The sequence below is a fragment of the Gopherus evgoodei genome, chromosome 10 (genome assembly GCF_007399415.2).
Source record: "Gopherus evgoodei ecotype Sinaloan lineage chromosome 10, rGopEvg1_v1.p, whole genome shotgun sequence".
Lineage (NCBI taxonomy): Eukaryota > Metazoa > Chordata > Testudines > Testudinidae > Gopherus > Gopherus evgoodei.
The window spans coordinates 55,344,979-55,371,884 of NC_044331.1; the positions used below are offsets into that span (position 1 = coordinate 55,344,979).

General features: G+C 51.2%; 2 protein-coding genes across 5 annotated transcripts in view; both read right to left on the reverse strand.

Moving 5' to 3' along the window:
• RHOT2 (ras homolog family member T2) overlaps positions 1–15,026 on the reverse strand; it is a 30,725-nt gene extending 15,699 nt beyond the window's left edge. The window contains exons 1-7 of one of the 3 annotated variants that reach the window (XM_030577554.1): positions 14,919–15,026; positions 6,009–6,067; positions 4,328–4,409; positions 4,086–4,129; positions 2,118–2,171; positions 1,389–1,441; positions 574–682 (exon numbers count right to left, since the gene is read on the reverse strand). In XM_030577554.1, the coding sequence (XP_030433414.1) occupies positions 574–682; positions 1,389–1,441; positions 2,118–2,171; positions 4,086–4,129; positions 4,328–4,409; positions 6,009–6,041 (375 nt within the window). In that variant the 5' untranslated portion in view covers positions 6,042–6,067; positions 14,919–15,026. Of the gene's footprint in view, positions 1–573; positions 683–1,388; positions 1,442–2,117; positions 2,172–4,085; positions 4,130–4,327; positions 4,410–6,008; positions 6,068–12,443; positions 12,573–14,918 lie in introns of those variants that run through there. The other 2 variants (XM_030577556.1, XM_030577555.1) reach the window with 2 other exon arrangements.
• Positions 15,027–16,003: 977 nt separating this feature from the next.
• WDR90 (WD repeat domain 90) overlaps positions 16,004–26,906 on the reverse strand; it is a 53,146-nt gene continuing 42,243 nt past the window's right edge. For both annotated transcript variants that reach the window (XM_030577063.1, XM_030577064.1), the window contains exons 36-43: positions 25,556–25,727; positions 24,551–24,673; positions 24,112–24,292; positions 23,461–23,591; positions 21,782–21,925; positions 19,954–20,073; positions 19,051–19,135; positions 16,004–17,039 (exon numbers count right to left, since the gene is read on the reverse strand). In XM_030577063.1, the coding sequence (XP_030432923.1) occupies positions 16,882–17,039; positions 19,051–19,135; positions 19,954–20,073; positions 21,782–21,925; positions 23,461–23,591; positions 24,112–24,292; positions 24,551–24,673; positions 25,556–25,727 (1,114 nt within the window). In that variant the 3' untranslated portion in view covers positions 16,004–16,881. The remainder of the gene's footprint in view (positions 17,040–19,050; positions 19,136–19,953; positions 20,074–21,781; positions 21,926–23,460; positions 23,592–24,111; positions 24,293–24,550; positions 24,674–25,555; positions 25,728–26,906) is intronic.

Here is a 26,906-nt window from a genome sequence, read left to right on the forward strand (position 1 = left end):
CCATTTCATGCTACCAGAAGCCAATGAGAATTCTGTCAGGTTCCCCTCTGGGCCCAGGAGACTGGGATCCCTGCCAGGGCTGGGCTGGGTCTCTTTCAAGGATCAGCTTTGAAAAGGCAGATCCAAATCAGGGTGGAGAATGTTCCCTCTAGTCACTGTGGTGACAGCCCATGAAACCAGGGACAAGGCCTCTTGTTAGTAATTAACATTAGACCAGGGGTAGGCAACCTATGGCACACGTGCCAAAGGCAGCACGCGAGCCGATCTTCAGCGGCACTCACGCTGCCCGGGGCCTGGCCACCGCTCCGGGGGGCTCTGCATTTTAATTTAATTTTAAATGAAGTTTCTTAAACATTTAAAAAACCTTATTTACTTTACATACAACAATAGTTTAGTTCTATATTATAGACTTCTAGAAAGAGACCTTATAAAAACATTAAAATGTATCACCGGCACGTGAAGCCTTAACTTAGAGTGAATAAATGAAGGCTAGGCACAGCACTTCTGAAAGGTTGCCGACCCCTGCATTAGACATTCAAGGGATGGACAAAGTACAGTGCACTGGTTTCCCACCTCCACGCAGGTCTCTATCTCAGAAAACTGGTTCATGATGGGCAGGATAATCTCCATGGAGCTCCCAGACTGTAGGTCAGACTTGTTTCCTACTAGGATGATCGGGATTCTAGGAGGGAGAAGAGATGAGGTGTCATGGAGAGGAAAGACAGAGGCCAAGGCCTGATACTGTCTCCCTATCACACAATTCCTATCTGGGCTCCCACATTGCACATGTGCTCTTAGGGCGGCTGGTCAGAAGAGCACTCAGAGGAACAGAACTGCCAGCCCCCTCACTGCTCTTCCACCTCCAGCTGCTGGAATCAGGCACCGGATCAGCCAGAACAAGCCAGGCTGGTTGGTCCTGTTGATGTTTTCAATAGACTACTGGGCACGTTAGACGACCTTACATCCAAGCAACCCACGGTTAGCTTAGGTCTCTGCAGTCCTGCGCTGACTCAGCAACTCACTTGCTCCCCTACATCAGGAGGCATCTCACCAGCAGATCCTCTTGCCTCGGTGACAGCAAGTCCCTGATAGGAGGAAAAGCCTCCAGATTCTCCCCACCTCTATCAGATGTGGGGCCCACGAGCTGGAAGACTATGTACTGCCATTTGCAGGAAGCTCCCAGGCAGTGCCAAGCTATTTTCCCTACAGGATCCCCCAGCCCCCAGGTCCCTGTCAAATAGCCAGCAATCATCAGGCTGTGCTCAAGTGCTTGTGTGCACAGCCAACACACTGAGCTATATGGGAGCAGGACCCAGAGTCGGTCCATTGGGCCACTGGCACACCCTCTTCCCAACCAGACTCCAGAAAAGCTGTGCTTGGTACAATACCTGGAAGCCTTTTCAACTCCCCCATTCACCAAGGGAATCCACTTTGTCCGAATCTGAAAGGCAAACCAGGAGAAAGCCCTGTTAGACATGGCTGTGAGTGACAGAGAAGGTGGGGATGTGGCGTGTGCACTAATTGGAAGCCAGCAGGAGGCTGAGGCAATACAACAACATCATCACAGCCCATCTGCTCCACTGTAACCTCACAGATAAGCAGAGTGCATGTGACAATAAATAGGATGCAGGCTGCAGCCCAGAGGGGCCACAGCCAATTCCTGGGGTGGTGGGCTGGCAGTGATCCAGCCTGGGCAGGAATTGCTCTGTGTCTGATGTGATGGAGTCCCATCGTGTCTGAAGAAATCCCCAGCACTCCATGCCCTGAATCACTTTAGGAACTGCCTGTGGCTGCTAATGACGAGGTGCTAAGTGATGGCTCTGAGGAAAAGTGGGCTGGCTAATGACCAACTCTTGGCAGTACATTCCCTTCGCATACAGAGCTGGGGAGATGAGGCTGGGGTGGCATGTTTTGGAGACTACAACCAGCTAGTAGCTTCAGGAAGCCCCAGACTGCGGCTGAGAAGTGTGTAGTGCTCCATGGAGAACATGGAACAGGGCAGTGTTTGGGGCATGCTCTATGGCAGATCTCTGGCGGGCAGGGGGAAGCAGCAGAGCAGAGTGAGGCCAGACATGACACTGCGGGTCAGAAGCCCCCAGCCTGGAGCAGCCCATTACCTTCTCAATTGTGGCCTCCACGGTGACATCATACACCACGCAGACCACGTTGGCCTGCAGAGAGAACAGCAGGATGAGCTGTGGGTAACACTCCAGAATGCCCATCGCTCAGGCATGGGCAGTGGCTGTTCTACCCGATGGCCATCGTGTGCCGCAGACCATGCTCCTCTCCCAGTGCAGAGAGGGCAGGGCCCGGCCCGGCCCGGGCATGGTACAGCTCTATCAAGCAGACAGGCCTCCCACAAACAACCAGGCAGGTTCACACTGCCCTGGACTTTGTACCAATGCCTGCCCGCCCCTCCCTGCACACACACCCACACGCCACATCTATACCAATGCAGGCTGCCCCGCAGGCTGTTTGCAAGCTCTTGAGAAGCCAAACGCTCTTAACTGAACAGATGCTTTCTGTAACTTCAGCTGCCAAAACCCACCCTCGGCACGAGGCCAGAGCTCCGATTTCATTATGGGTTGAGCTTCAGTGACCCAGCTGCTGCTGAAAGGCAACAGCCCAGCGGCCTGACACTGTGTCACTCACAGTCCAGCCCAGAGAGTGGCCCTGGCAGCTTCTCCCACCTCCATCCTCATAATGGGACTCAACTCCGCTCCAGAGGCGGGAGAGGAGATCAGCTGCAATGCTGGGCAGCAGTACGAATCCCTCAGCCAGCCAGCCAGCCCTCTCTGCTCTGACTGCCAAGCTGGCCTGCTAACGCCAATAGTGAGGGTGGATTTTACAACATGGAAACTTGCTCCCTCGGAGCTTCAGCGAGACCCTGATCCACAGCCTAGCAAATAGCCTCAGCTGGCACTGCCTTGCTTGCTGCCAGTGTGGGTTGGCTCTGAACTGGGGAGAGACTCCATACCCCAGCATCAAGCCCCTAAGCAGAAAGTGTCCTGATGTTGGATTTCTAAGCATGAAGAAATCCCTCCCCTCCATTCTTTGCCTTCACTGAGCATCAATTTCTTCCTAGGACAGATGGGTACTACCAAATGTCCAGACCCACTCTGGCGTGACCAACCAGGGATCTCAGCAGCCCTGCTCTGGCTCAGCAGACGGGTAAGCCTTGGAGCTGCCACTGTTAGGTGCTGGATTGTAGGATCACAGAGATAGCCAGCACCTTCCCCACCTGGGGCAGAACCCCAACCCTGACTACCACCATGTGCTACACCCCCCACCACTCCCAGCCACTGCACTGTGGCACGATCAGCTTTTCTATCTGTTTGTTATGCTTTGCCTGGGTCCCCGCCCTTCCCCTCCAATCTCACCATGACCCCCCCTTCAGATGGCATCAGCGTGAGTGCTTTTAAATGAGCAGACGGACGGATCACTGCCCCTTTAGGGAGAGTTTATTGCTAATCCCAGAAAGACACAAGGGTTTAGGCAGGGTTTAATGTAACCACTTTAAGCCTCTTGTATACACCCTTGCTCTAGTGGGGTGGAGGGAGCAGGTTCACACAGCCCCTCCAGCCTAGTTCCTTCCTCATGGGATCTCCGGGCTGGAGAGGGCAGAATGCTGAGCTCAAACAAGGATTTGAAAAGATGTCCAGTTTTATTAGCCATAACAATGAGACCTCTCCCTCCTGCCCTCACTCAATCTGCCAGACCTGCCAAGAACTGCTAACAGCTGAGTCCTGTCCACTCTTCTGGGGATCAGCACAGATTGCTCACCAGAAGGTTGCTCTGATGATCAAATCAAGCCGCCTTGCCCAGGCCCACAATGCCCAGTCTTCTGCCTCTCCTGAGAAACCCCCTGGGCAACCACTTCAGAAAGCAAGAGCACTGACCTTAAGCTAGCAAAGTGAGAAGAGGAAAGAGGTTATGCAAACTGTTAACAAAACTGAAAACACTACTCTTGAGATGGCCTATCGCAGAGCTCGGGGAAGCTGATGGGCAGGCTGCAGAGACAAAGAATCAGACACTCTGACTTGCCATCTCAAACGCAGCTGCCCCAGGCTCCTATCCTCACTCACCTTGGTGATCTCCTCCTGCAACTCATCCTCTGTTTGCTCTGATTCTGAAAGGGAAAAAGGCAGAGTTACCCGGCTGCCACCATCTGTTTCACGACAGTCCACGTGAACTGGCAGCATGGCACAGCTGGGAAGGGGCTTGCGCACAGCGTGGGGTACAGAGCTTGGGTTCTGATGAGGACAGAAGGAGTAGGAAGAGCTGGAGGTGGAGCAGTGAAGGTGCAATGGGGGGCAGGGGGCCCTACCTGAGTAGTCCACAATGTGGGTGGGGACTTTCTCAGGTGTGACGTCGGCAGGGATTGTGATCTCCTCTGCACGAGGGGGCACCTTCAAAACAAACAGACAAGGTCAGCGAGGCAGTGTGAGGAGGAGCAAGCCCCGGGGCACAGCATGCAGGGGGGAGGGAGGTGACAGGCAGGTCTATGCTGAATACAATGAAGAGGAGACACACAGGACTTCTGTCACCTTAAAGACACAAAAGAGGAGGGCTCAGGGACTACATGAGCTTTTGAGGCTCAGCACTATCACCCCTTGCCCCCAAGGCCACAGCACATGCCTCAAAAGAGCCACAGCTCAGGAGTGGGAGACACAGGATCAGCCTTGCGCTCTTCCAAGAGGTGCTCCCTCCAGGGCAGATCTGGGTCCATCAGCACAGAGAGGCTCAGGGGGAAGGTAGCCCAGGAGAGAACGGACATGGAGAGTGGGCATTACTTCCCAGCCTGTTGATCAGCTAGCAGAAGGCGTAATGCCTGACTTCTTACTCAGGGCTACTCCAGCACTCACATCTGAGCCCAAGTTCTGCTCTGGATCCAGGGCAGGGGCCAGTCCATGTTCTGGCACAACTCACTATTGGCCTGCACCTTGCACCTCACTGGCTCTGCATTAAAATAATCTCCAGCCTTGGCCGTGTACTGTGGAGGGAGAGGCTGAAACGGCACTACACTTGATGACCAGGGGAGCTCCAGACCTTCTCTTGCCCATGAGAAGAGGGGATCTGGAAGGGCAAATCTCCCCCTTCCTGGCCTGCAGATAAACTCCTAAGCACTTCCATTGCCCCTCAAACCTTACACAAACATTGACCTGAAGCACTGACCTTCCAGCAGCCTGGGAAGAGCATTAAGCTGGTTAGCTGGGCTTTGCTGTGGAAATGGGGCAGGCATTTAGATCTATCCCACCGAGCCCTCACGCTGCAGCAGTGCAAGTGTCACTGAGGGCCAGCAAGGGGCTCAGGGACTTAGACCATCTGCTCCCCGGCAGGGGGAGACACTGGCCATTTGGGCTAATTATGTTTTCCCTTTCTAAAGCAGCCCATGTCCTGGAGCTGGGAGGAGATCTACAGTGCATGAAGGCAGGCTGACTACTCTGCGTTTCACACAGATGGCTGCAGCTCGGGGCTCTCTGCATGTACACAGAAGAGCAGAGAACACAGTGTGACCACTTCAAGGGACTTTCCCAGCTGGACCAGGGACAGCAGCCTGAACTGCCCTGCTAGAGAGGACACATTGCGGCCAGGAGGTGGAGGCGAGGACAGGGACACTGCTTTGGGCTGACTAGGGCAATGCATGGAACAGAGCAGTGGGCAATGCATGGAACAGAGCAGACACAAGGCTGGCTCCTCATTCTAAAGCCCCAACAGCAGCAGGCTACAGAGAAAGCCCCTGGCACCTTGGAGCAGGCTGCTCTCCAAAGCAGGACTGCGGTAAGAAAATCAAGTGGAGAAGCCTGCCTCTCAGACTCAGTCACACCTCCAGAAAGGCTGGAGATTCTGCTGCTCCAGGCTCATTCTGCCTGGATAGTAGAGATGAGCCTATTAACACTGGTCTCACATGTAGAGGCTCTGCTGGCCTCTGCCCCATGACAGACAAACATTTGCCCTCCCAGGAAGCATTAAAAACACACAGAAAAGGCAAACTGTCCCTCGCTCACCTCCTCAGGGAACTCCTCGCCCACCAGAGCCATAATCAGCGATGTCTTCCCCACCTGGGCTGAGAGAGAAAGAAAGGCAGGAGGTTCAGACTGGACCTTTGCAGGCCTGGCATTTGGGAATGGAGGTGGCAGAGCCATCAGATGATAGGGGCTGAAATCTGTCCAGGTGGCAAAGCAGAGGGGTGGGGGGTTGGGGCAAAGAGATGAAGGCAAATTCATTCCAAGCCCAGAGGCTAAAGGGTGAAATTTCCTACAACCACTGAAGGTCACAGGCTCCCTTCAACATTCACACCTGCCCTTAACCCTGAAGTCCCAACTGTTTTGTGAAGCAGAGAGGGGAATCAGTGCCACATTACCACCAGGGCCCCCCAACAATAAATACCATAGTTTCCTATCAGTAAACGGTTCAGAAGCTAACCTCGCTTTCACATATGCCTAACTTCCCAGAGCATTTGCTCTTTGGGGTGCAATTTTCTTTGCTCAAGCTCCAGGAGGATCTGTCTGGAAAGCTTGAGGAAAATCCCACCAGTTATTTTTTGAGTTCTGAGAGCATGACAAAGATAGTTCCCTAATCATTATCAACACGTTCCTATTACGCCTCTGGCATTTAGGGCAGCAACAACGCTCCTCCCCTCCTCTCCATTTCTGGTAAGTCTTTCAATGGTTCCCCAGCTGTGCCCCAGGTTTTTCAGCTCGGCTTCCACAGCTCTTCGCCATGTTGTTTTTGGGCAGCCTTGTTTTTGCTTGCCTTCAGGTGTCCATCTTATTGCTACTCTGGCGATGGAATCAGTTTCCATTCGAAGCACATGACCTACCCACCTCCAATGCTTCCTGGCAATGATGGTGCTTGGATCCTCTTGGCTGCACTGTGTCGATAGATCTTGGTTTGAGATTGTTCTGGGCCAAAGATATGGAGGATTTTTCTGAGGCAGATTGTATGGACAGTTTGGACATGTCATACTTTCTCATTCCTCAGTATTCTGCACTATAAAGTAGTGTTGAAAGTACTGTACGCAGCTCTGATAAATCTTGAGTTTGGTTTTGGTTCTGTATTTTAATGATTTCCAGACTGTACTTAAGCTCCTGAAGGTGTTCCTGACTTTACTGATTTTGTTCTTGATGTCCTGGCTTGTTCCACCGTCCTGGCTGATGGTGCTGCCCAAGTATGTGAATGTTTCTGCACTCTATTCATACTGGTGATGGTGAGACAATATTAACGGTCATGATATCTGTCTTACTGTGGGTGATTTTCAGTCCAATTTGCTGGCTGAATGCGTTGAGTTGAGTTGTTTTTTCTTATATATGGTGTTGGGTATGTGACAGGAAAGCGAGATCATCTGAGAAGTCCAGGTCTTCAAGGATGAGAAGGGTGTCCATTTAATGCCTCTTGGCATGTCTTCTGTTGTATGCCGCATTACCCAGTCAATGGCCATGTTGAAGGACTGCAGACATGACACATCCCTGACGTATTCCTGTTTTGACTTCAAAACTGAGCTCCCTGTGATCAACTCTGCATGTAAGGTTGAAATAGAAGCTTTTGATGATGTTGCATTGATAGAATGCTATCATAAAACCATAGAATATCAAGGTTGGAAGGGACCTCAGGAGATCATCTAGTCCAACCCACTGCTCAAAGCAGGACCAACCCCCAGATTTTTACCCCAGTTCCCTAAATGGCCCCCTCAAGGATTGAACTCGCAGCCCTGGGTTTAGCAGGCCAATGCTCAAACCACTGAGCTATCCCTCCCCCCTATCAACTGCCTCTGATATACGCCAGACTATGATCTTACACAGTACTTTGCTTGGCACAGATAAAAGTGTGTTGCCAGTTATTACAATCACTGAGAATTCCTTTCTTTGGTATCTTCACTATAACCCCACTGGTCCACTCATCTGGCACTTTTCCCCTTTCCCAGACTGATGTAAATAGAGGGGCCAGGATAGATGCTGCTAATTTAGGATTTATCTTGAACAATTCTGCATTCAAGTTGTCCTTGCCAGGGGCATTTCTATTTTTTAAGGATTTGATGGCTCGAATGATCTCTTCCTTAGTTGGGGTGTCTGTGTTGATATCAAGATCATCTTCTGCCTCCTGGATGTTTGCTTCCTCTTTAGTTGGCTCCCTGTTCAGCAATTCTTTGAAATGCTCTGTCCAGCACATTTCTTGATCTTTTTTGGTTGTTAGTAGGTGGCCTTGTTTGTTCCTGATGAGAATGTTTGCTGGTGTCTGCCGTTTACCACTGATAAGCCGTGTCATTTTGTAGATGGTTCCTAGTTCACCACGAGCAGCTGCATCCTCTGCTTGCATTGCCCGATTATCAGTATAATGTCGTCTGTCTGCTCTCACAAGGTGTTTGACCTCCCGGCGTGCCTTGCTATACTGCTCGTGGTAATTATCCTTTAGCTTCTGAGATTTTGTGTCTACAACTTTTTTCTTCAGGGCTCGTCTGGTTGCTATAGCGTTCCATGTGCTGGGTGTAATCCACTCCTTCCTTCCCTTCTGCCTGTAGCCTAGACAGGCTTCACGGATCTGTTTATAAACGGCTGCTACTTTGTCCCACTACTTGTTGACCTCCTTAATAAGCAGGGGAATTTCTATGGATGGAAAGCACTAGATGGGAGAGAGCTTTACGAAGGTGGGGGATTACCTATGGGATCACTAAGAAACAAAGAGGTCAAAGGACTTGCCTGACATTACACAGCACGTTGGGGTGGTCAGGAATCAAACCTAGGTTTCCTGATTGTTAGCTCTGTGCTACCACCACTACAATGCAATCGCCTCCTGAACAGGCTGCACTTTTTAAAAAGAAGCTCTGAATAAATAATAAAAACCGAACCAGAGCACTGCACCTTGAAAGCTGGCACAGACGCAGCTCTCGGTGAAGAGCTAAGTGTGAAAAAAAGGAACGTTATTAATATTTGAAAATGCAGGGTGGAGCTGGAATAGTGGGAAATGTCTACATTGTAATTGCACATGTCCCAGCTGAGATGCCTGTGCACACACAGCTCTGGGGGCTGGTCTGCATGGGGAATTCACCAGCATAGCTAGAGCGGTACAGTTATACTGGTCTAACTTCCCACATGGACACAGTTATTCTGAAGAAGACAGTGTCTTTCTCCAGATGAATTTACATCACTTTCAGAGTGACATAAAATAACCTGGAAAAGCACTCTTCCTCTGGCATAAGTGTCCTCATGGGGAGTTAGTGGGGTAGAACTACAGCTGACTAGCAGTACAATTATACCAGGGAATGCCCCCATGTAGACAAACCCTGAGGTACATCTCTGAAACCAAGATTAAAAGACATCTCTTGGCTCAAGCCTTTTCCTGGCCTTCACATCCGGCCAGGCCCTCAAAGCCCTCTTGCCTCCGCATACCTAAGGTTGTATTTTTCAAATGAGGAACTTTTGACCATTTTAAGTCTCCTATGTGGTAGGACTCTACATCCCAGAACACTCTGGCTTAAGGATTATGGGAAATTAATGGGCAAGGATTGAATCCTTCTGCCATTTGTTTCCCTAACCCACTCCCTGGCTGGCACTGGATCCCATGGCTGAAGCTCTATAAGCAAGAACCATGCTTGTTAATATTACCCCAATGCTTCTGTGAAGCACATGTACAAGCAGAATGCTGAGATGCTGCGATTCTTTCTCCTGCTTCCTGCTCTGTGCCCCTCTTTCTAAAAGAGGGAAATGCAATGTTAAAACCCAGTGGAACCCCACTGACGTACAGGTCAAACAGGGAATGTAAGGTTCTTAAAGCCATGTCCATCCACCATACTTAACACATGAGAGATCTTTCTTTTCTTTGGATCAGTATAACAATAAAAAGGGGGCACCTGTCCAGGGCTGAAGGTGCTGTTGTCCCACGTGACAAAGGTAAATACAAACTGCCAGCAGGGCAAAACCTACCCCTTCCTCGTGGGCAATCTAACGACTCCATCCAAAGCCACCCTCCACAACACTGCATAAAGAAATGTGCCTTGCAGAGCATTCTCTACCACCAGCCTCCCCTTTTTAAAAGCGTGAGAGGATCCCAGCTCAAGCACCTCTGCTGATCACAACTGTGCCACACTTTAAAATAGGGAAGGGACACATTCAGTAATCTCAGCGTTAATGGAAAATCCTGTGTGTATGGTGTCAGTTACTGTTAAAAGGAGAAACATGGCCAGATCCCTAGCCAGTGTCAGTGTCACCCCACTGACTTCAGGGAAATGAGGCCAGTTTACAATAACGCAGGATCTGATCCCCCAGCTTTTCCCGTTACCAAATTTGTACATTGTAAGTGTTTCCCCATTGAACCAGCAATGGAGACCCAGCACAGCAGCAGCCTGCTCCTTAGGGTCGGTTAATGGGACATCCCAGACACCCTGGCAGTCACGGACGGAACAGGAGGGACTTCGGATATTGCTATGTATGCTAGTAACTAGGGTTAATTTACAGAAAATTCTGCTCCTGGCAGGCTGGGCTCCTTTTCCCTAGTTCACAAGGCAATGGTAGGTTAATTCCTATCAGCTGATTCCTTTCAGATATAGGCCAAAGTAGGCAGAATGGTCTAGTGGTTCCAACACAGGCCTGGGGGGCAGGAGAGCCAGGCTCCACTCCCAACTCTGGGGCTGATGGGCTGCATGACCTTGGGCAGGGGTCTGCAACCTTTCAGAAGTCCTGTGCCGAGTCTTCATTTATTCACTCTCATTTAAGGTTTCGCGTGCCAGTAATACATTTTAACGTTTTTAGAAGGTCTCTTTCTATAAGTCTATAATACATAACTAAACTATTGTTGTATGTAAAGTAAATAAGGTTTTTAAAATGTTTAAGAAACTTCATTTAAAATTAAATTAAAATGCAGAGTCCCCCAGACCGGTGGCCAGGACCCGGGCAGTGTGAGTGCCACTGAAAATCAGCTCGTGTGCCACCTTTGGCACGTGTGCCATACGTTGCCTACCCTGACCTTGGGTGAGCCCTTCCCCTACCTCTGCCTCAGTTTCCCCAACAGGGCAACAGGGATGATGATTCCCACATCTCACTCTCAGGGGAAGTGTTCATCAGTGTGAGGTATGGGGCAGAAAGGCTCACTAACAACAGCCCTGAGCCCAGTCACCCAACTCTCCCCCGTCCAAGGAGAGGTCTCTTTTCTCCCTGCCAGCCCACCACCATCACCACAGGGTGCTTCTTCAATTCCAAACTCCTGCCCAGACAGGAAGCAGGAGAGAGAGGAGATTGCCTGCAACCAGTCTGACCCGGAAGAATTTAATCTCTCTGTGGGGCGGGGGCATCTGCCCCTATTACCCAGTGTGCCCCAGGGGGGCTGGTGTTTGTGTGTGTCCCCATTACCCAGCCTGCCCCGAGGAGGGCTAATCTTTCTGCGGGGGGGGGGGGTCTATTCCCATTACCCAATCTGCCCCGAGGGGGGCTGATCTCTCTGCGGGGGGCAGGGGTCTGTCCCCATTATCCAGTGTGCCCCAAGGGGGGCTGATCTCTCTGCTGGGGGGAGGAGCTGATCTCTCTGCAGGAGGGCCTGTCCCCATTACCCAGCCTGCCCCGAGGAAGGCTGATCTCTCTGCAAGGGAGAAGGGGCTGATCTCTCTGCAGGGGGGTGTCTGTCCCCATTACCCAGGCTGCCCCAAGGGGGGCTGATCTCGCTGCAGGGGAGGAGGGGCTGATCCCTCTGCAGGGGAGTCTGTCCCCTTTACCCAGCCTGCCCCGAGGAGGGCTGATCTCTCTGCAGGGGGAGGGGCGGGTCTGTCCCCATTACCCAGGGGGGGCTGATCTCTCTGCAGGGGGGAGGAGCTGATCTCTCTGCAGGAGGGCCTGTCCCCATTACCCAGCCTGCCCCGAGGAAGGCTGATCTCTCTGCAAGGGAGAAGGGGCTGATCTCTCTGCAGGGGGGTGTCTGTCCCCATTACCCAGGCTGCCCCAAGGGGGGCTGATCTCGCTGCAGGGGAGAAGGGGCTGATCCCTCTGCAGGGGAGTCTGTCCCCTTTACCCAGCCTGCCCCGAGGAGGGCTGATCTCTCTGCAGGGGGAGGGGCGGGTCTGTCCCCATTACCCAGGGGGGGCTGATCTCTCTGCAAGGGGGGGTCTGTCCCCATTACCCAGCATGCCCCAGGGGGGCTGATCTCTCTGCGGGGGGGGGTCTGTCCCTATTACCCAACCTGCCCCGAGGGGGGCTGATCTCTCTGCAGGCGGGGGTCTGTCCCCATTACCCAGCATGCCCCAGGGGGGCTGATCTCTCTGCAGAGGGGGGGTCTGTCCCTATTGCCCAACCTGCCCCGAGGGGGGCTGATCTCTCTGCGGGGGGGAGGGGCTGATCTCTCTGCGGGGGGGGTCTGTCCCCATTACCCCGGCTGACCCTCCGGGGGGAGCCGAGACCCCTCCCACTCCCCTCAGTTGTCCCAGGATCCCGACCCCCTCCGCAGCCAGGCCCGGCTCTTACCCTCCCCCACCAGGAGGATGCGCACGTCTCGCTTCATCGCTGCCGCCTCCTCTCCCGCGCCGGGGGTGACAGGCCGCGGCGCCGCCCCTCCCCCCTCAGCCCACCGCCCTCTCGAGTCCCGGCCCCACTTCCGGCCTCACCGCAGAGCACGTGGGCCGGGGACGTGAGGCACGAGCGTCGCTCGCGGAGTCACTGTGGGGGCCGGGGCCGGCAGCGCCGCCGTGCGGCCAGTCGGGGCACGGCAGCACCTGCCCGCCCGGCCGGGGGAGGCGCCCCTCCCTCCCGGGGCGGGGAGAGATCGGGGCTTGGCTTATCCAGGGCCCGATCCCGGCTTCCAGTGAAGTCAGTGGGCGGTGGGAGAAGGGTACCATGGGGCAGGGCGCCCTGCAGCCCAGCCCCCACTTCTCAGGCCGGCTCAGGGTGGGAGCTGGCGCAGACCCTGGCTTGAGCATCTACATGCAACCCCTGGTTAGGAAGTGAACCCTGGGTCCCAACCTGGGCCCGAGTCCAGCCCTCCGACCCCACAGTACCTAGCACCCTCCCAAAATGTGGTTGCTGTAGCCCCTTGTTCAGGATGCACTGTCCGAAAATTTGACGGCCACCCGGCCACCCAGCGTGGTTGTCCCGAGGACAAAGTAAGTCAGCCAGCCTGTGGGATCCTGGGGGTGGATTCCCCGAGCACACGTCCACTGGGGCTGTGTTTACACTGCCAAACAGTAGGACCTGAACCTGGACCCTGGCCTTGATTCAGGCTCAGACCCTCCACCCCCTGGGGTTCTGGGACTTGGGTCTGAGCCCTGGGCTAGCACAATTTGTGTGCAGATGGAAGGAGGGTTAGGCCTCAACCTGAGTTCGAACCCTGGGCAACATAACCACCTCTTTCATACATAACCTGGTCCACAAAGACAAGAGGGCCAGCATGCTTCTGTCCTAGCCCCTAGATCACGGGTGGGCAAACTTTTTGGCCCAAGGGCCACGTGAGGGAATAGAAATTGTATGGCAAGCCATGAATGCTTACAAAATTGGGGTTGGGGTAGGTGAAGGGGTGCAGGCTCTAGGGTCAGGCTGGGGCTGAGGAGTTTGGGGTGCAGGAGGGTGCTCTGGGCTGGGCCCGAGGGGTTTGGGGTGCAGGAGGGTGCTCTGGGCTGGGCCCGAGGGGTTTGGAGTGGGGAGGGAGATCAAGGCTGGGGCAGGGGTGCAAGTTCCAGCTGGGGGTGCAGGCTCTCAGGTGGGGCTGGGGATGAGAGTTTTGGGGTGCAGGAGGGTGCTCCAGGCTGGGATTGAGGGGTTTGGAGAGGGGAAGGGGCATCAGGACTGCAGCAGGGTGTTGGGGTGTGGGGAGAGGCTCAGGGGGTGCAGGCTCTGAGCGGGGCTTGCCTCAAGCGGCTCCCAGAAGCAGACACCACCCCTGCAGCTCCCATTGGCATGCATAGGAGATGGAGCAGGACCATGCCATGGCTTCCGGGAGGCTTATGACGTGGCCCCGACCAGAGCAGCGGAGCGGGGCCAAGCCGCATGGTGTGGCACCTACCCAGCGCCCTGGATGAAGCACCGGAGTGGGGCCAAGCCGTGTGGTCCGGCCCCCGACCCAGCACCCCGGCTGGAGCAGGGCCGAGCCGCGTGGTGCGGCTTACGGGTCAGCTTAAAACGGCCGGTGGGCCAGATCCAGCCCATGGGCCATAGTTTGCTCTCCCCTGCCCTAGATACAGCTCTCAGTAGACAATGCTGTGTCCTAATCCAAAATGCTTGGGTTGGGTGCAGATAACAGAAATCTCAGGTTCCTGCATGCAAGGGTCTCCTGTGTGCAGAGAGGGATGGCACATTGGAAGCTAAAACATCCTTATGCTGCAGTCAACCACTCAGTGCCTAACTGGACCAATGCAAATTAAGAACAACTCTCAGAACCCTGGGATGTTGCCGATGCAATCCTCTCCTCGTTGCACAGTTGCTAAGATTTGATCCCATTTTGCAGTCATAAACTGATGAACTCCACCATCCCATACACCCTAACCCCATCATTACCTACATATCCCACATGCCTGTTTTGCAGTGTTTGCAGTCCATCCTAGTGGAAAACTGCAGAAAGGAGTACACTCCCACAATTGGTTTAACTATTTTAGAATTTCTGCTGTTAAAACATGCAGCAACTACACACACAGAGCAGAGTGGCACTCTCTTAAAGAGATAATGCAGGTTCTCTTGGTAGGGCAGCTTGGCCCCTTAGAATAGTTGCTTGGTTTTAACACCATATTTCCTTTGCCTGTACACATACTCTTGATCCATCAGCTCATGACAGTGTCAGCAGATTGTCCCTTCTCGTTGCCAAATTATGGCAAAGTTATGGTTGCCACTGGTTCAGGTACATAAGATTTGCCATGCTGCAACAAGCCAGCAGTTCTTCTATTTGAACATCCCACTTCTGACAGCAACCAGTGTTGGGTGTGAACTCCACATTCACCCACTAAATACACTTACCTGTACACAACTCAAATGTGGTAGGTGGCAGGAGTGTTCTTGATCATAGCTGTTGATCAACATGCAGCCTGAAACATTAAGCCTGATTGATGAAGATTAGGTGCCAAGACATACATGCCATGTTGTGCAGTCAGAAGACAGCCTTCTAGTTTCCACCCTGACATCCCAAAGCAGGACTGTAGCTCCTCCCCTGAAACCAAGCAGGTTCATCATATAACTGGAGTTTCAGACAGGCACCATTTGTCTTAGAAATGCCTTGATGTGCTCATCATGCCACTTTCTCCCTCCTAGCCGGTGCTCCTGCTGCCTCTCTAAAACTCTTCCTTTCCAGAATGACACTGCAGAAGTTTGAAGCTGGGGCTATTTTCTATTATGCATGTATGGTTTGTAGCAGCAAGATGATCTCCTCAAACACTGCAACACCAATATCACTGATCCAGTAATGATCCAGGAGGTCCAATTGTGTATCTGCTCCATGCTCAGAACTCCCTTTGCCTTCAGAGCTGCATTGCAGAATCTGGCCCAAGGGAGTAAGTGCACACTAAAGAGGAACACTCCCAAAGCAGGGTATTACTGTCTAGTGTTCTCAACAATCCTCAGTCACAACTTGTATGATTTAAAAACAGCTCAGCTAGCTAAACACGCTTTGCACCAAAGCAGGAGCCTTTGGGCCAGATTCTGATCTCAGTTACAGCCGTGCAACTCCAGAGACAAAGTTACTCTCTATTAACTCTGGTGAAACAGAGCAGCATTGTAATGCAGAATTACAGTTCATTCAGCTAATTGCTTCAGGTAAGTGACACACTTGTGCCTCCTGTCAATACGCAGAGCAACAGAATTTAGACTTAATATCCAAGACTGCAGCTGCAAAGGAGCAGTGAGAGAGAATGACAGAGACTCTACTTCATTAGATTTGAATCTGGGAAAGGGTCCTCCCTAATTCAGTTCCTCGCTGTGGTGTGAAAGATGTATCTGCAGGCAGACTGAACGGGCACCCTTTTGGGAATAAGTTCTACATTGTCACACGCAGATCCAATTAGAAATGCTACTGCCAATAAAAGGAACTAGGGTGAACCAACCAGACAGAAAATCAACCCAGCACTTTTATTTAAGAACTATACAGCTTATAAAAACCAAATACAAAACTCTTCCCAATAAAAATTGATGCTACGTTACATACAAAATGACACCTGGAGCCACTGGGTCCTGATAATTTACAAATTAAAATGCCGTGTGTCTGCATCAGGTGGGGCACGCCAGACTCCCGCCCATGGAGAGCCTAGGAATGAAAACCCTGAAGGAGCATGAAAACAGAACGAGGTCAAGGGACAGCCATCCCTTTCACGAGCATGTGGGGTGTTTTCTTTTGCACGGGATGTTAGTGTGAGTGAAAGGCTTGACAGCCCTGGAAATTGTCCTCCATTTAACCACAGAACACAGCACAGGTGGTGGCAGAAAAAACTTCCCTTCCCTGACACTGCAGTGTTCCTTAGTCCTGACCTGGTGGATCACTCCTAGTGGGGGAGAGAGGAATCCAGTCTTCTTGCCCCCATTCAATTCTCAGCCTCTGCTTAGACTGCCAAGAAGGTACCAACTGTGAGGGTGCCCCTTCTAATTTGGATACTGTCCACTAAGACCCCAAATTCATTTCACATCCTGTAAGTCAGGTTGTGTGTTAAAGCAGAATTAGATTTAAGATTAAATACCGGCCAACCCATTTCTGGTTAGTTTGGGTGTCGTGCCTTGTGAACTGGAACACAATGGCTGGTAGAGACTGAAAGGGGATTACTACCCAGCAGTGACTGAGGATTGCAAGGGTCTGGATCAGATTTATTCAGTTGCTAACAGCCCAAGACAGATGGAAACATTTCTCTTCTCACATTATCTTCCTTGATTCATGCCGGAGTAAAACAGTTGTTTAGAAAACTTCTCTCAACTCTGGTAGGAGCCAAGCTGGCTCAGTTCACGTGCTCGTTATCTCCCACACCAGGATTTCATTGTAGGAAGCTGTGAAGAGGCGTTTGCCCGAAGGGGTGAATCTGCAGAGGTGAACGGAGTCATCGTGCCCCACAAAGTCTTGTTCTGTTTTCGTCGTGCAGTCAATCAGCCTCAGTACACGCTCTGTGGAGCAAACACAGCCACATCCCAGAATCAGAAAGTGACCCACACCCTTTGGCACACAGAAAAGCCAACACTTCTGGGATGCTACTTGCTATATCAGAGTCCCCTTGCAGCCCTCTCCAGTTTTAGAAGTAAAGTACATTCCGTTTTGTGAAGGGCATGACAGCAATGGAGAGCAAATATCTCTATTCACATAACACAGAAACGGGGCAACCTCTCTTACAATGATCCCCTGCTGCTGGTCACATGTCTCGTCTAGGAGTGAGAGGAGCCACCTCTAAGGATAATTCAATCTCCACGTTTATTCATTAGAGACTGGTATCCTTGCTGGCAACTAGAGCCAACCACAACCATGGTTTTTGTGCTGTATGCTCTTGTCTGAGAGGAAGTGAAACGACACAGCTTTTCTCTCCCATAAGCCACCCTGCTCCTCTCACTGGGGTCAAACATACATAGGTCACTGCTGTTCTGGCCAGGATTCGAATTGGTCACCTTGATGGGAAAGGGAAAGAGATTCTTTCACAATTCCATGGACCAATCTGGCCCCCTGTGAGGACTTAGGGTTCAAGAACTGCAGAGCTGAGTCACTTTCCCTGTGCCCATGGATGTACATAAAGACACACAGATGGGTGCCTCTCGTTCCCTAGCTCTGCACTAGAAACAGCAGTGCAGGTGGGATGGGGAAGCCAATGGGATTAAGAGTTGAAGGCAGTTTCTTTGTGCCCAAGATCCTCTAATAAAGTAAAAGCTCCCACCGCCGTCTTTTTTATAGTGTTTAGCTGTTTACTGATAATTACCATCTTGCCCTGAGTTTGTAGGGAAACCTTCCCCCACACACTGAAACTGCTCTTCGATTAGCTGAGAGATGTGGAAGGGTTGCTAACAGAAGCAAACAGGCAATTAGTGGCTGGTAATCAGTGTGAGGGGGTGTGACAATGGCAGTGCCATGCTGTGTGTCAGACTATCAGGCTACAGAACATACGCTGCAGAACATGCACTTAGAGATATTGCGTCATTTAGAGCTTTCCTGGCAAACTTAGAGACAAGGAGACAATTTAATGAAGTGTTCTCAAAGAGGAGGACATAAATGCATAAATTTTAAAGTCAGAAGGAACCAATATGCTCATCTAACCCAACCTCCTGCATAATATAGGGCAGAAAACCTCAGCCAGTGATTCCTGCATCTAGCTCATAACTTCCCTTTGAGCTAGAGCAGCGGTTCTCAAACTGTGGGCTGGGACCCCAAAGTGGGTCCCGACCCCATTTTAATGGGGTTGTCAGGACTGGCTTAGACTTGCTGGAGCCCAGGGCTGAAGCCTGAGTCCCACCACCCAGTGCTGAAGCTGAAGCCTGAGGGCTTCAGCCCTGGGCATTGGGGCTTAGGTTACAGGCTCCCTAGCTGGGACTGCAGCACTCTGGCTTTGGGGCCATAGGGCTCATGCTTGGGCTTTGGCCCCCCTACGTGGGGTGGGAGGGCTCAGGTGTGGGTCCCTGTCCTGAGGTCATGTAGTAATTTTTGTTATCAGAAGGGGGTTGCGGTGCAATGAAGTTGGAGAACCTGAGCTAGAGCACCTGTTTCACAAAGACACCCGGTCTTGATTTAAAGAGATGGAAAATCCACCACATCCCTTAGCAAGTTGTTCCAGTGGTTAATTACCTGCACTGTAAACAAAATGGTGTCTTATTTCTAGTCTGAATTTGTCTAACTTCAGCTTTCAACCACGGGATCTCATGATGCCTTTTTCTGCCAGATCAAAGCACATCCTGCTCATGGAGATGGAGGAAACTCCCTGCATCCCACAGGCAGTACCTCCACATAAAGAAGGGGGGGGTTTTGGTTGCTACCAAAGAAGAAATACTTAGCTGTTCATGCAGAGATGGGGAATGGGAGACAACCCCAGAATCACAGGTGAACTGTTGTTCCTGGTGCAGCCACCACTAGCAGTATGCCAGGAAGGAGGGGATCCATGTGTGGCAGTGTTTGACTTAAGCATGTCCTCTGGACACTTACCATTGAAGCCCACAGCCAGGAAGTGCGCTGCTGGAGACAGGCTCAGCGACATGGCAAAGTGCGACAAGGGGATCTTCTCGACTACCTGCATGAAAGCAAGAGAAACATTGACACTAATTCTTCTAAATTATTGTGCAGCAGAATAGAGCCGTTAACTGACACTCTGCTGGAGGCCAGCTGACAGACGGTCACCAGCACTGACGGCTGCACAGCCCCTCAGAGCTCAGAAGCTGCCAAGCTCTTCATTTCCAGAGCAATCTTAAGAGTTTCAAGTTTGTCTCTTTCACCAACAGAAACTGGTCCAATAAAAGATGATACCTCTGAGAATACTGATGTTCACGAAAGCAAAAACAGAGCAGTGGCAGCAGCCAGGTGCTTTGCAAGCTTCACACATGCAGCTCTACCTTGAGCCTCAGCACCCCGGCTATTCATTGGTGACCGTTGTCGGACTTAAAGAGGTTTGTGGAAATGAAAAGCTGTACCATTAACTGTCTGTTAGGTGGAATCTACCATCCCAACTCTACCACACACATGTATCATGTTTCATTCTATTTCAACTGCTTGACTGCTGGCCCACATCAGTTATACTGGGTGCTGCTCTGTATATCGGGGTGCCATAGAGAATACCGACACTCCAGCATCTGGCTATCTTTCACTGCAACATTCCCATGCTACATCTGTTTGACCTTTAGGTTTCCAAAGCCACGGCAGAGGAGCACCACATTATCCTCTGTATTATTTTTGTTGTGTGTCACTCGCCAGGAGCTAAAGCTGGACTCAGTGACCAGGGTGAATGCCACAGTTTTCCAATATCAGCACAGAGGAGTTTGTAGCAATTTGTAACTCCTCTCGTGAACTTGCCCCATTGAGGATGGCAGGTTGGAGAGGGAAGACACAGTGTACCTGTTTCTGGTGCAAGCTGTAAAAGAGGATCTCCTTCTGCATCCCAAAGCCGACGTACACCAAAGTACCATTGTCCCAAGGACAGAAAGCCGCCAGGCTAGGAGGGAGACTGCTAGGGGCCTACGAAGGGAAACAAAAAAGGAGCAGAATTAGCTTATTTCAGCAAGGCCAGGCATGCTGGGAAAAAGAAAGGAGAGTGGTTAGGTGTGTCAGCATTTCCTCTTTGGATCCGTCAGTAGCAGAAGCTTGTGACCCACTGCACTGTGCAGTTAATATTGAGGAGGAACCTTCACCTGTTCTTATGCTGAACTCCAACACAGATGTGCTCACTGCTAAGGAATGAAGAACAAACGTATATCGACCTGGGCACTTAACATGAGTCTCCGCTGTATGCTGTGATAGGATCATATGACATAAGCAGGATTTAACATACTGAATACCACCCAGCATCATGTACACTGCTAGGAGCAAATACCGGAGTAAGTCATGGATATGATGGGGTTGTTAATTTCTCAGGGAGTGAAAATAGTTTCAAAAAGATCAAATCCCTGGTACTGGATGCCAATCTAGTTGAAACAATAAAACTCATTCCAATTCATTGTGGTGAGAACTCAGCTAGACAGCCCATTGCCTGCACAGTGAGTGTGACTACCTCTTTAATATTTGAGGACAAATAGAAAAAACTTCAAATGGCATCATCGGACTTATTGCTGAAACTGCCAATGCAGTATCTAAGACTGATTAAGCTTAAGGTTGATAATCTGATGAGCTGCTGCTTCATATCAGAAGAGTTACCTACCACTTACATTCTACAACATACCACTCCACTTCCTGTGCAGTAAGGATCCTCCTCTTCCCCCAAACCCACTTCTTTCCCAAAGCCTTCTTACATCAATCTCCTCACTGTCTCATGTCTCAACTGTTGTCCTAGGTCTTGTATCTAATTTGGGGCAGAAGTTCTGGGCAGGGACCCTGCCTAAGTGTTCTGTGAAGTGCCGTACACTTAGGATGTTCCATGCGAAATTCCTGATCTAGTAGGCTGTAGTAACCTATGTAACCATGAGCCTACTAGATCAGAACATCAATGCTATTTCTGAGCAGCCAAGTTAGTTCTCTCTTTGTATACCGACCTTGCTGACTCCTGGTTCATATTCTCAAAACAATCCTGTCCCTGTGTTCTGTATAGCACACAGGTACCAACTGTTTGCAAATTTAATTTTTTGACTTGAAATGCTTACAAAGCAAATACCCTCTCAGGAATTATGCAGTGCTGCATTCACATTGCAAATCTACATCTTAAAGAAAGATTCAAAACCACACACTGTTCTGTTTATATACACACAGCTTGGTTGTTAACAGTTCTTAGGTAAACCTTTTGCAAGCAGAAACAGGTAATGCTGCATGGGTGTTGGAGGGATCAGTTCTACTGGCTTTGGCTGTAATCAGGGGCGGCTCCAGGCCCCAGCACGCCAAGCGCATGCTTGGTGCAGCATGCTGCAGGTGGCGCTCTGCCGGTTGCCGGGAGGGCGGCAGACAGCCAGCCTTTGGCAGCTTGCCTGCAGAGGGTCCGCTGGTCCCGCGGCTCTGGTGGATCTCCCGCAGGCGTGCCTGCGGAGGGTCTGCTGGTCCCACGGCTCCGGTGGAGCCACGGGACCAGCGGACCCTCCGCAGGCACGCCTTCGAGAGGTCCACCAGAGCCCCGAGACCGGTGACCGGCAGAATGCCCCCCGCGGCATGCCGCCATGCTTGGGGCGGCGAAATGTCTAGAGCTGCCCCTGGCTGTAATGCTGAATGTACATATTATATAGTCAGTGAGGTTTAATCTTACCTCTGGGCTTGCAGGAGCTGGAAAGCTTAGCCAATCGATGAGCTCACATTTATCCTTCAGCCAGGCAGAGACCCAGACACTGACACGTCGATCTGAACTTGCAGCCAACCAGAGTTCGCCACCTTCAACACCAAACTCATGGTACTACAGAATATAAAAGCACAGTTATGATTGTACTGACATAAAGCAATAACACAGCAGAGCTTTCAAATAAAGCTGAACACTAACAGACTGTCACAGTGCAAAAGCTTACCTGCACTAAAATCTTCGAGAGTGGGGGATTAATGACAGAGGATTAATGCATAAGATTTTTCCATCTGGAGAATAGTGCTTAAGTCTATTTTATCACAAGTGAACCAGGCTTAGTGCCTCAGACTGGCACTCAGTAGATTTGTGGCACAATTTTCTCTAAGCTCAGGGCTGAAGGAACAGGGTTCCTTCAGATTGTTCATTGGCAGAGAGTATGTGGCAAGCGATTGTAGCATCTAACTTCACTGTGCTGGCTCTAGCCAGCACTATCATGGTCTCCTTTATAAAAAAGCACCAAATTCCCTCTCCCACTCCGTTGGCACAGTTAGTGGTGGATACGTCCTGGTCTTGCAGAAGAACTCCTCAAGTTCTTTGGAGCTTCAAGTGCTACTTTTGGTAGCAAGGGAAAAGCAGCAGGTGATTAGACATTCAGCTCCCATGGCTGGTGGAAAGCTGAGGACCCACCCACTCTGTGTGCATTATACTACTACTGCACCCTATCAAGCTTGACTTTACTCTATTGAAGATACTCCTAAACCAGAGGTGGGCAAACTATGGCCTGCAAGACCGTCCTGCCCAGCCCCTGAGCTCCCGGCCAGGGAGGCTAGCCCCCAGCCCCTCCCCTACTGTCTTCCCGCCCCAGCAGCCTCAGCTTGCCATGCCGCCAGCGCTCTGGGCAGCGGGGCTGCAAGCTCCTGCTGGGCGGTGTGGCTGGCTCCAGCCGGGCGGTGCAGCTGCCATTCCTGCTGCTCTGAGTGGTATGGTAAGGGGGTGGGGAGTCGGGGGCTTGGATAAGGGGCAGGGGGTCCTGGGGGGCAGTCAGGGGACAGGGAGCAGTTGGATGGGGCAGAGCTTCTGGTGGGGGAGCAGTCAGGGGATGGGGAATGGAGGGTAGAATAGACGTGAGAGTCCCAGGGGGTCTGTCAGGGGCAGGGGTGTGGATAGGGGGCAGGGCAGTTAGGGGGCAGGGAGCGGGGAGGCTTGGATGGGAGAGGGGTCGCAGGGGGGCGGTTAGGGGCGGAGGGTCCTGGGGGGTGGTGGCCAGGGGACAAGGAGCAGGGGGGATTGGATGGGTTGGAAATTCTGAGGGGGGCAGTCAGGGGGTGAGTAGTGGGAAGGGGCAGATAGGGAAAGGGTGCCTTGCTGTTTGGGGATGCACAGCCTTCTCTACCCAGCACTCCATACAGTTTCAGAACCCCGAAGTGGCCCTCAGGCCAAAAAGTTTCCCCACCCCGTCCTAAACAAACCAACTAAGATTCTGTGGAGGTGGCACAGGCTAGAGAAGGAAATCATGTAGAGGGACAGTAAATGAAGCAGCTCAGTAATTAATCTGTCCCCATATCTGCAGCTTTCTATGGCCGTGGAGTAACAGTACAATGGACGCTGTGCTCTAGTGTAAGAGTGCCACAGCATCTGGACTCAAGCCTCACCTGTTTCCTTGTGCACTGGATGACAGTGATGGGGGATCCTTTATGGTCAATGAGCACACGAATGGTCATTCCAGTCCGAGGGCTGCTGACAGCCATTAGCCCATCCTTGCCTCCAGACAAGATGATTTCTCCTGAGATAAGGGAGAGGAGAGAGCTAATTAACTTCCTGCAGATGGAGAAAAGGCCAAAAGGGGAAGTCTGCAGGTATGCCTGACTCAAGCTTTCCAAGCGCATGCCTGAGCTGGAACAATCTGGTCCTGGGGATGAGAGAGGAGAGGCGAGATGAGAGGACACAGGAACATTTACTTCAGTTTGAAACACTGCTTCAGAAAGATGGCTAGCATGAGTTTTGAGCAGAAGAAAGCTGCATTATGTGCCAAGTCCCTGAGCTGTACTAAAGCTACTGTCCCATGGCATACCCAGGATGACATGATGCCAGATATGCAGCTGGTGTGAACTGGCATAGTTTCATTGACTTCAATTTTCCACCTTAGAATCTGGCCCGGAGCCTTGGGAGGGTCACCAGTATTTGGAGTGGCTGGAGGTTAGAGCTGTCTCCTCCAAGCACAGAGAAATGGAGCTCCAAGGCCAAACTATGCGCCTTGAAGCAGCACCAATGGATTGGTTATGGAAAGCAGCATGTGATCTCACCATCTGCAGAGTAGGCAATTGCAGTCAGCGCAACGGAGTGTGGGTGCATTTTCAGTTCCATCTCTGTCCTTGAAATGCTGAACACACGGATGGTGCCATCGCTGTACCCTGCCACAACATGCTGACCCTCAGCCCCACCGCGAGAGATGGGGACAGGGCTCCAGGCCAGACACTGGCAGCTCTGCAAAGGAACGAGATTAGAGACCTGGGAAGGAGGAGCAGTATGTTCCAAGGAGATGTGTGCAGGTTACTTCTCCACTCCCACACAATGAAGACATGTGAATGCTGCTAAGCTACAAAGATTTCATACCTAAAACCTTCAGTTACAAATATTTGTCCTAACTCTAGTTCATTCAGTGAGGATGAAGAGATCCCATCCACAACAAGCAGTGGCTGCTATCAAGACAACATTGGACATTGACACACACTAAATGATTACCTGATTCAGCACTTGAAATTGTACCACCAGCTCCATGCTGGCCAGAGACCAAACCCTCACACTGCCATCCTCCCCACACGTGGCACAGTGAGACTCACCAGGGTTGAAGGTCACTTCATTCACCTGCATCAACAAAGGGGACTGACACTCCACAAATGCCAAAGCAAGTTGAACATCGGCCCCTATTCCTTACCCATAGCTTCCCCTGCCCCCACCAAATTCTCCTCTGGTAGGAGACAGCACACAAGAAAAGAAAGGAAGATTTTGTAATGGATGCCAGGGGATGGTGGTAATTAAAATTAGTGAGGGCTATAATGGAAATTTAGAACCGTAATTGCAAAGTTTAGACTGGTTGCTCCATAATGAAGGTCTTAGAAGGGAAGTCTCCATATCCCATTACCAATCTAGATACCCCCTCTTCCAGCAGGCAAACCTTTTTTAGTGGCACAAATGTAGTGCAGTGTAGCATTAAGACTGACACCCTTCAGACACTTTTTCCAGTATTTTGAACAGAAGACCACTTTATCCATTTGAGAAGTCTAGCTAATAAATAACACTGCACTTCTAGAGTGCCTTTCATCCAAGATCCCATCTTTCTCTCTTGGAAGAGATAGTATTACCTAGCTCTTCTATAGCACTTTTCACCCATAGAGCTCACAGTGCTTTAAAAAGGAGGTCAGTATCATCATCCCCATTTTACAGATGGGGAAACTGTGCAGTGAAGTGACTTGCTCAGCAGGGCAGTGGCAGAGCCTGGAATAGTCTCTCAAGTCACAGTGCAGTGCTCTATTCACTAGGAAACACTGCCTAGTTTGCAGTGAAAGCTCTTTCACTAGTGCCCTAGCAGTATTAGTCAAGGCTCCAGCAGTGCGATTTCTCTCAGCAGGGCCTACCCAGCCCTTCTGCAGTGTGAGCATCCTCAAAGTGCGTTGCACCTCAGGCTTAGGCGGCACTTGGAACACGTGCTTCCTTACAGCACAGGAACCCACTTCCAATCCCTCTCACCTTGTTCTTGTGTCCGCTGATTAGTCGGATGCTGGTGCTCTCTGCCCAGTTTATGTACCACAGTGTTCCTGCAGTGGTGCCCACGATTCCCATATCCAGAGAGTCATCAAAGGTTGCACCAACTATTGTCCCATCCAGGGTTATCTCGTGTTCCAAAAGGACTGAGCTAGACCTGGGGGAAAGTGGAGTCCAGAGTGGAATATACAAAATAATTAGCTACGTCCTTAAGCTGGTAGCTACGTCCTTAAGCATTATCCCACCTTCATGGGAAAACTGTCTGGGACTGCCGTAAGGACAACATGGTTATCCTTAACTACATAGATACTACAGTGATGGGCTCATCAGAACTGCAGCTAGTGTCTACCTTTAACCATACAGAGTAACCATCTTTCTGGGGGAAATAGGAAAGAAGTTCTAAAAGGATTATTTTGATCATCCACTGTGCCTCCTTAATTTGATCCAATATATTTCACAGGTAAAAAAAGTTAGAAAAAGAGAAGAATTGACACATACAAAGATATTTATCAAATACTTGTGCTGTAAAAGGCTTAGCTGCAGGGCCGGCACTACCGTTTAGGCAGCCTAGGCAATCGCCTAGGGCACCAGGATTATTTGGGGGGCGGCATTTTGCCGGGGGACAGCAGGGTGCTCTGGTTGACCTCCCGCAGGCATGCCTGCGGAGGGTCCGTTGGTTCGCGGCTCTGGTGGAGCTGCCGCAGTAATGCCTGCGGATGGTCAGCTGCTCGCGCAGCTCCAGTGGACCACCCGCAGGCACCACTGCGGCAGCTCCACCGGAGCCACGGACCAACGGACCCTCTGCAGGAATGACTGCGGCAGCTCCACCAGAGCCACGGGATCAGCACGGGGGGCGGCGAAATGGCCATGCGCCTAGAGCACGAGAAACCCTAGCGCCAGTCCTGCTTAGCTGTCTAAATGGTCTAGTTTAACAAGACAACTAAGGTTGACTTGGCTTTCCAACAGGCCAAAAGCATGTGCAAGAGTTCTGAATTGTAGAGCAGACACATTAGCTCAGTATTGCCTTGTTCAACATACCATGGAAGTGGAGGAGTAAAATAAGCAGCTTTATGTAAGGCTGGGACAAATGACTACATGGCAAAAGACTGACTGAAGAGCAGGCTTCCTGTAGTGAGCTGGAATCATTCTACAGGAATTACAAGTCTTGATAGGAAAGCTGAGGAAAGAAATTCAGGGAAGATTTCCTTCTCCTTGGAATTTCAGAGGTAGAGTGGGGCAGCAAAGCTTGGCTCAGCTGAGGGATGCATTAGCAGTTCACAGTGCATTCGAAGATCACACTTAACTTGAACAAAATATAGCATATTGCAAGCTGAGC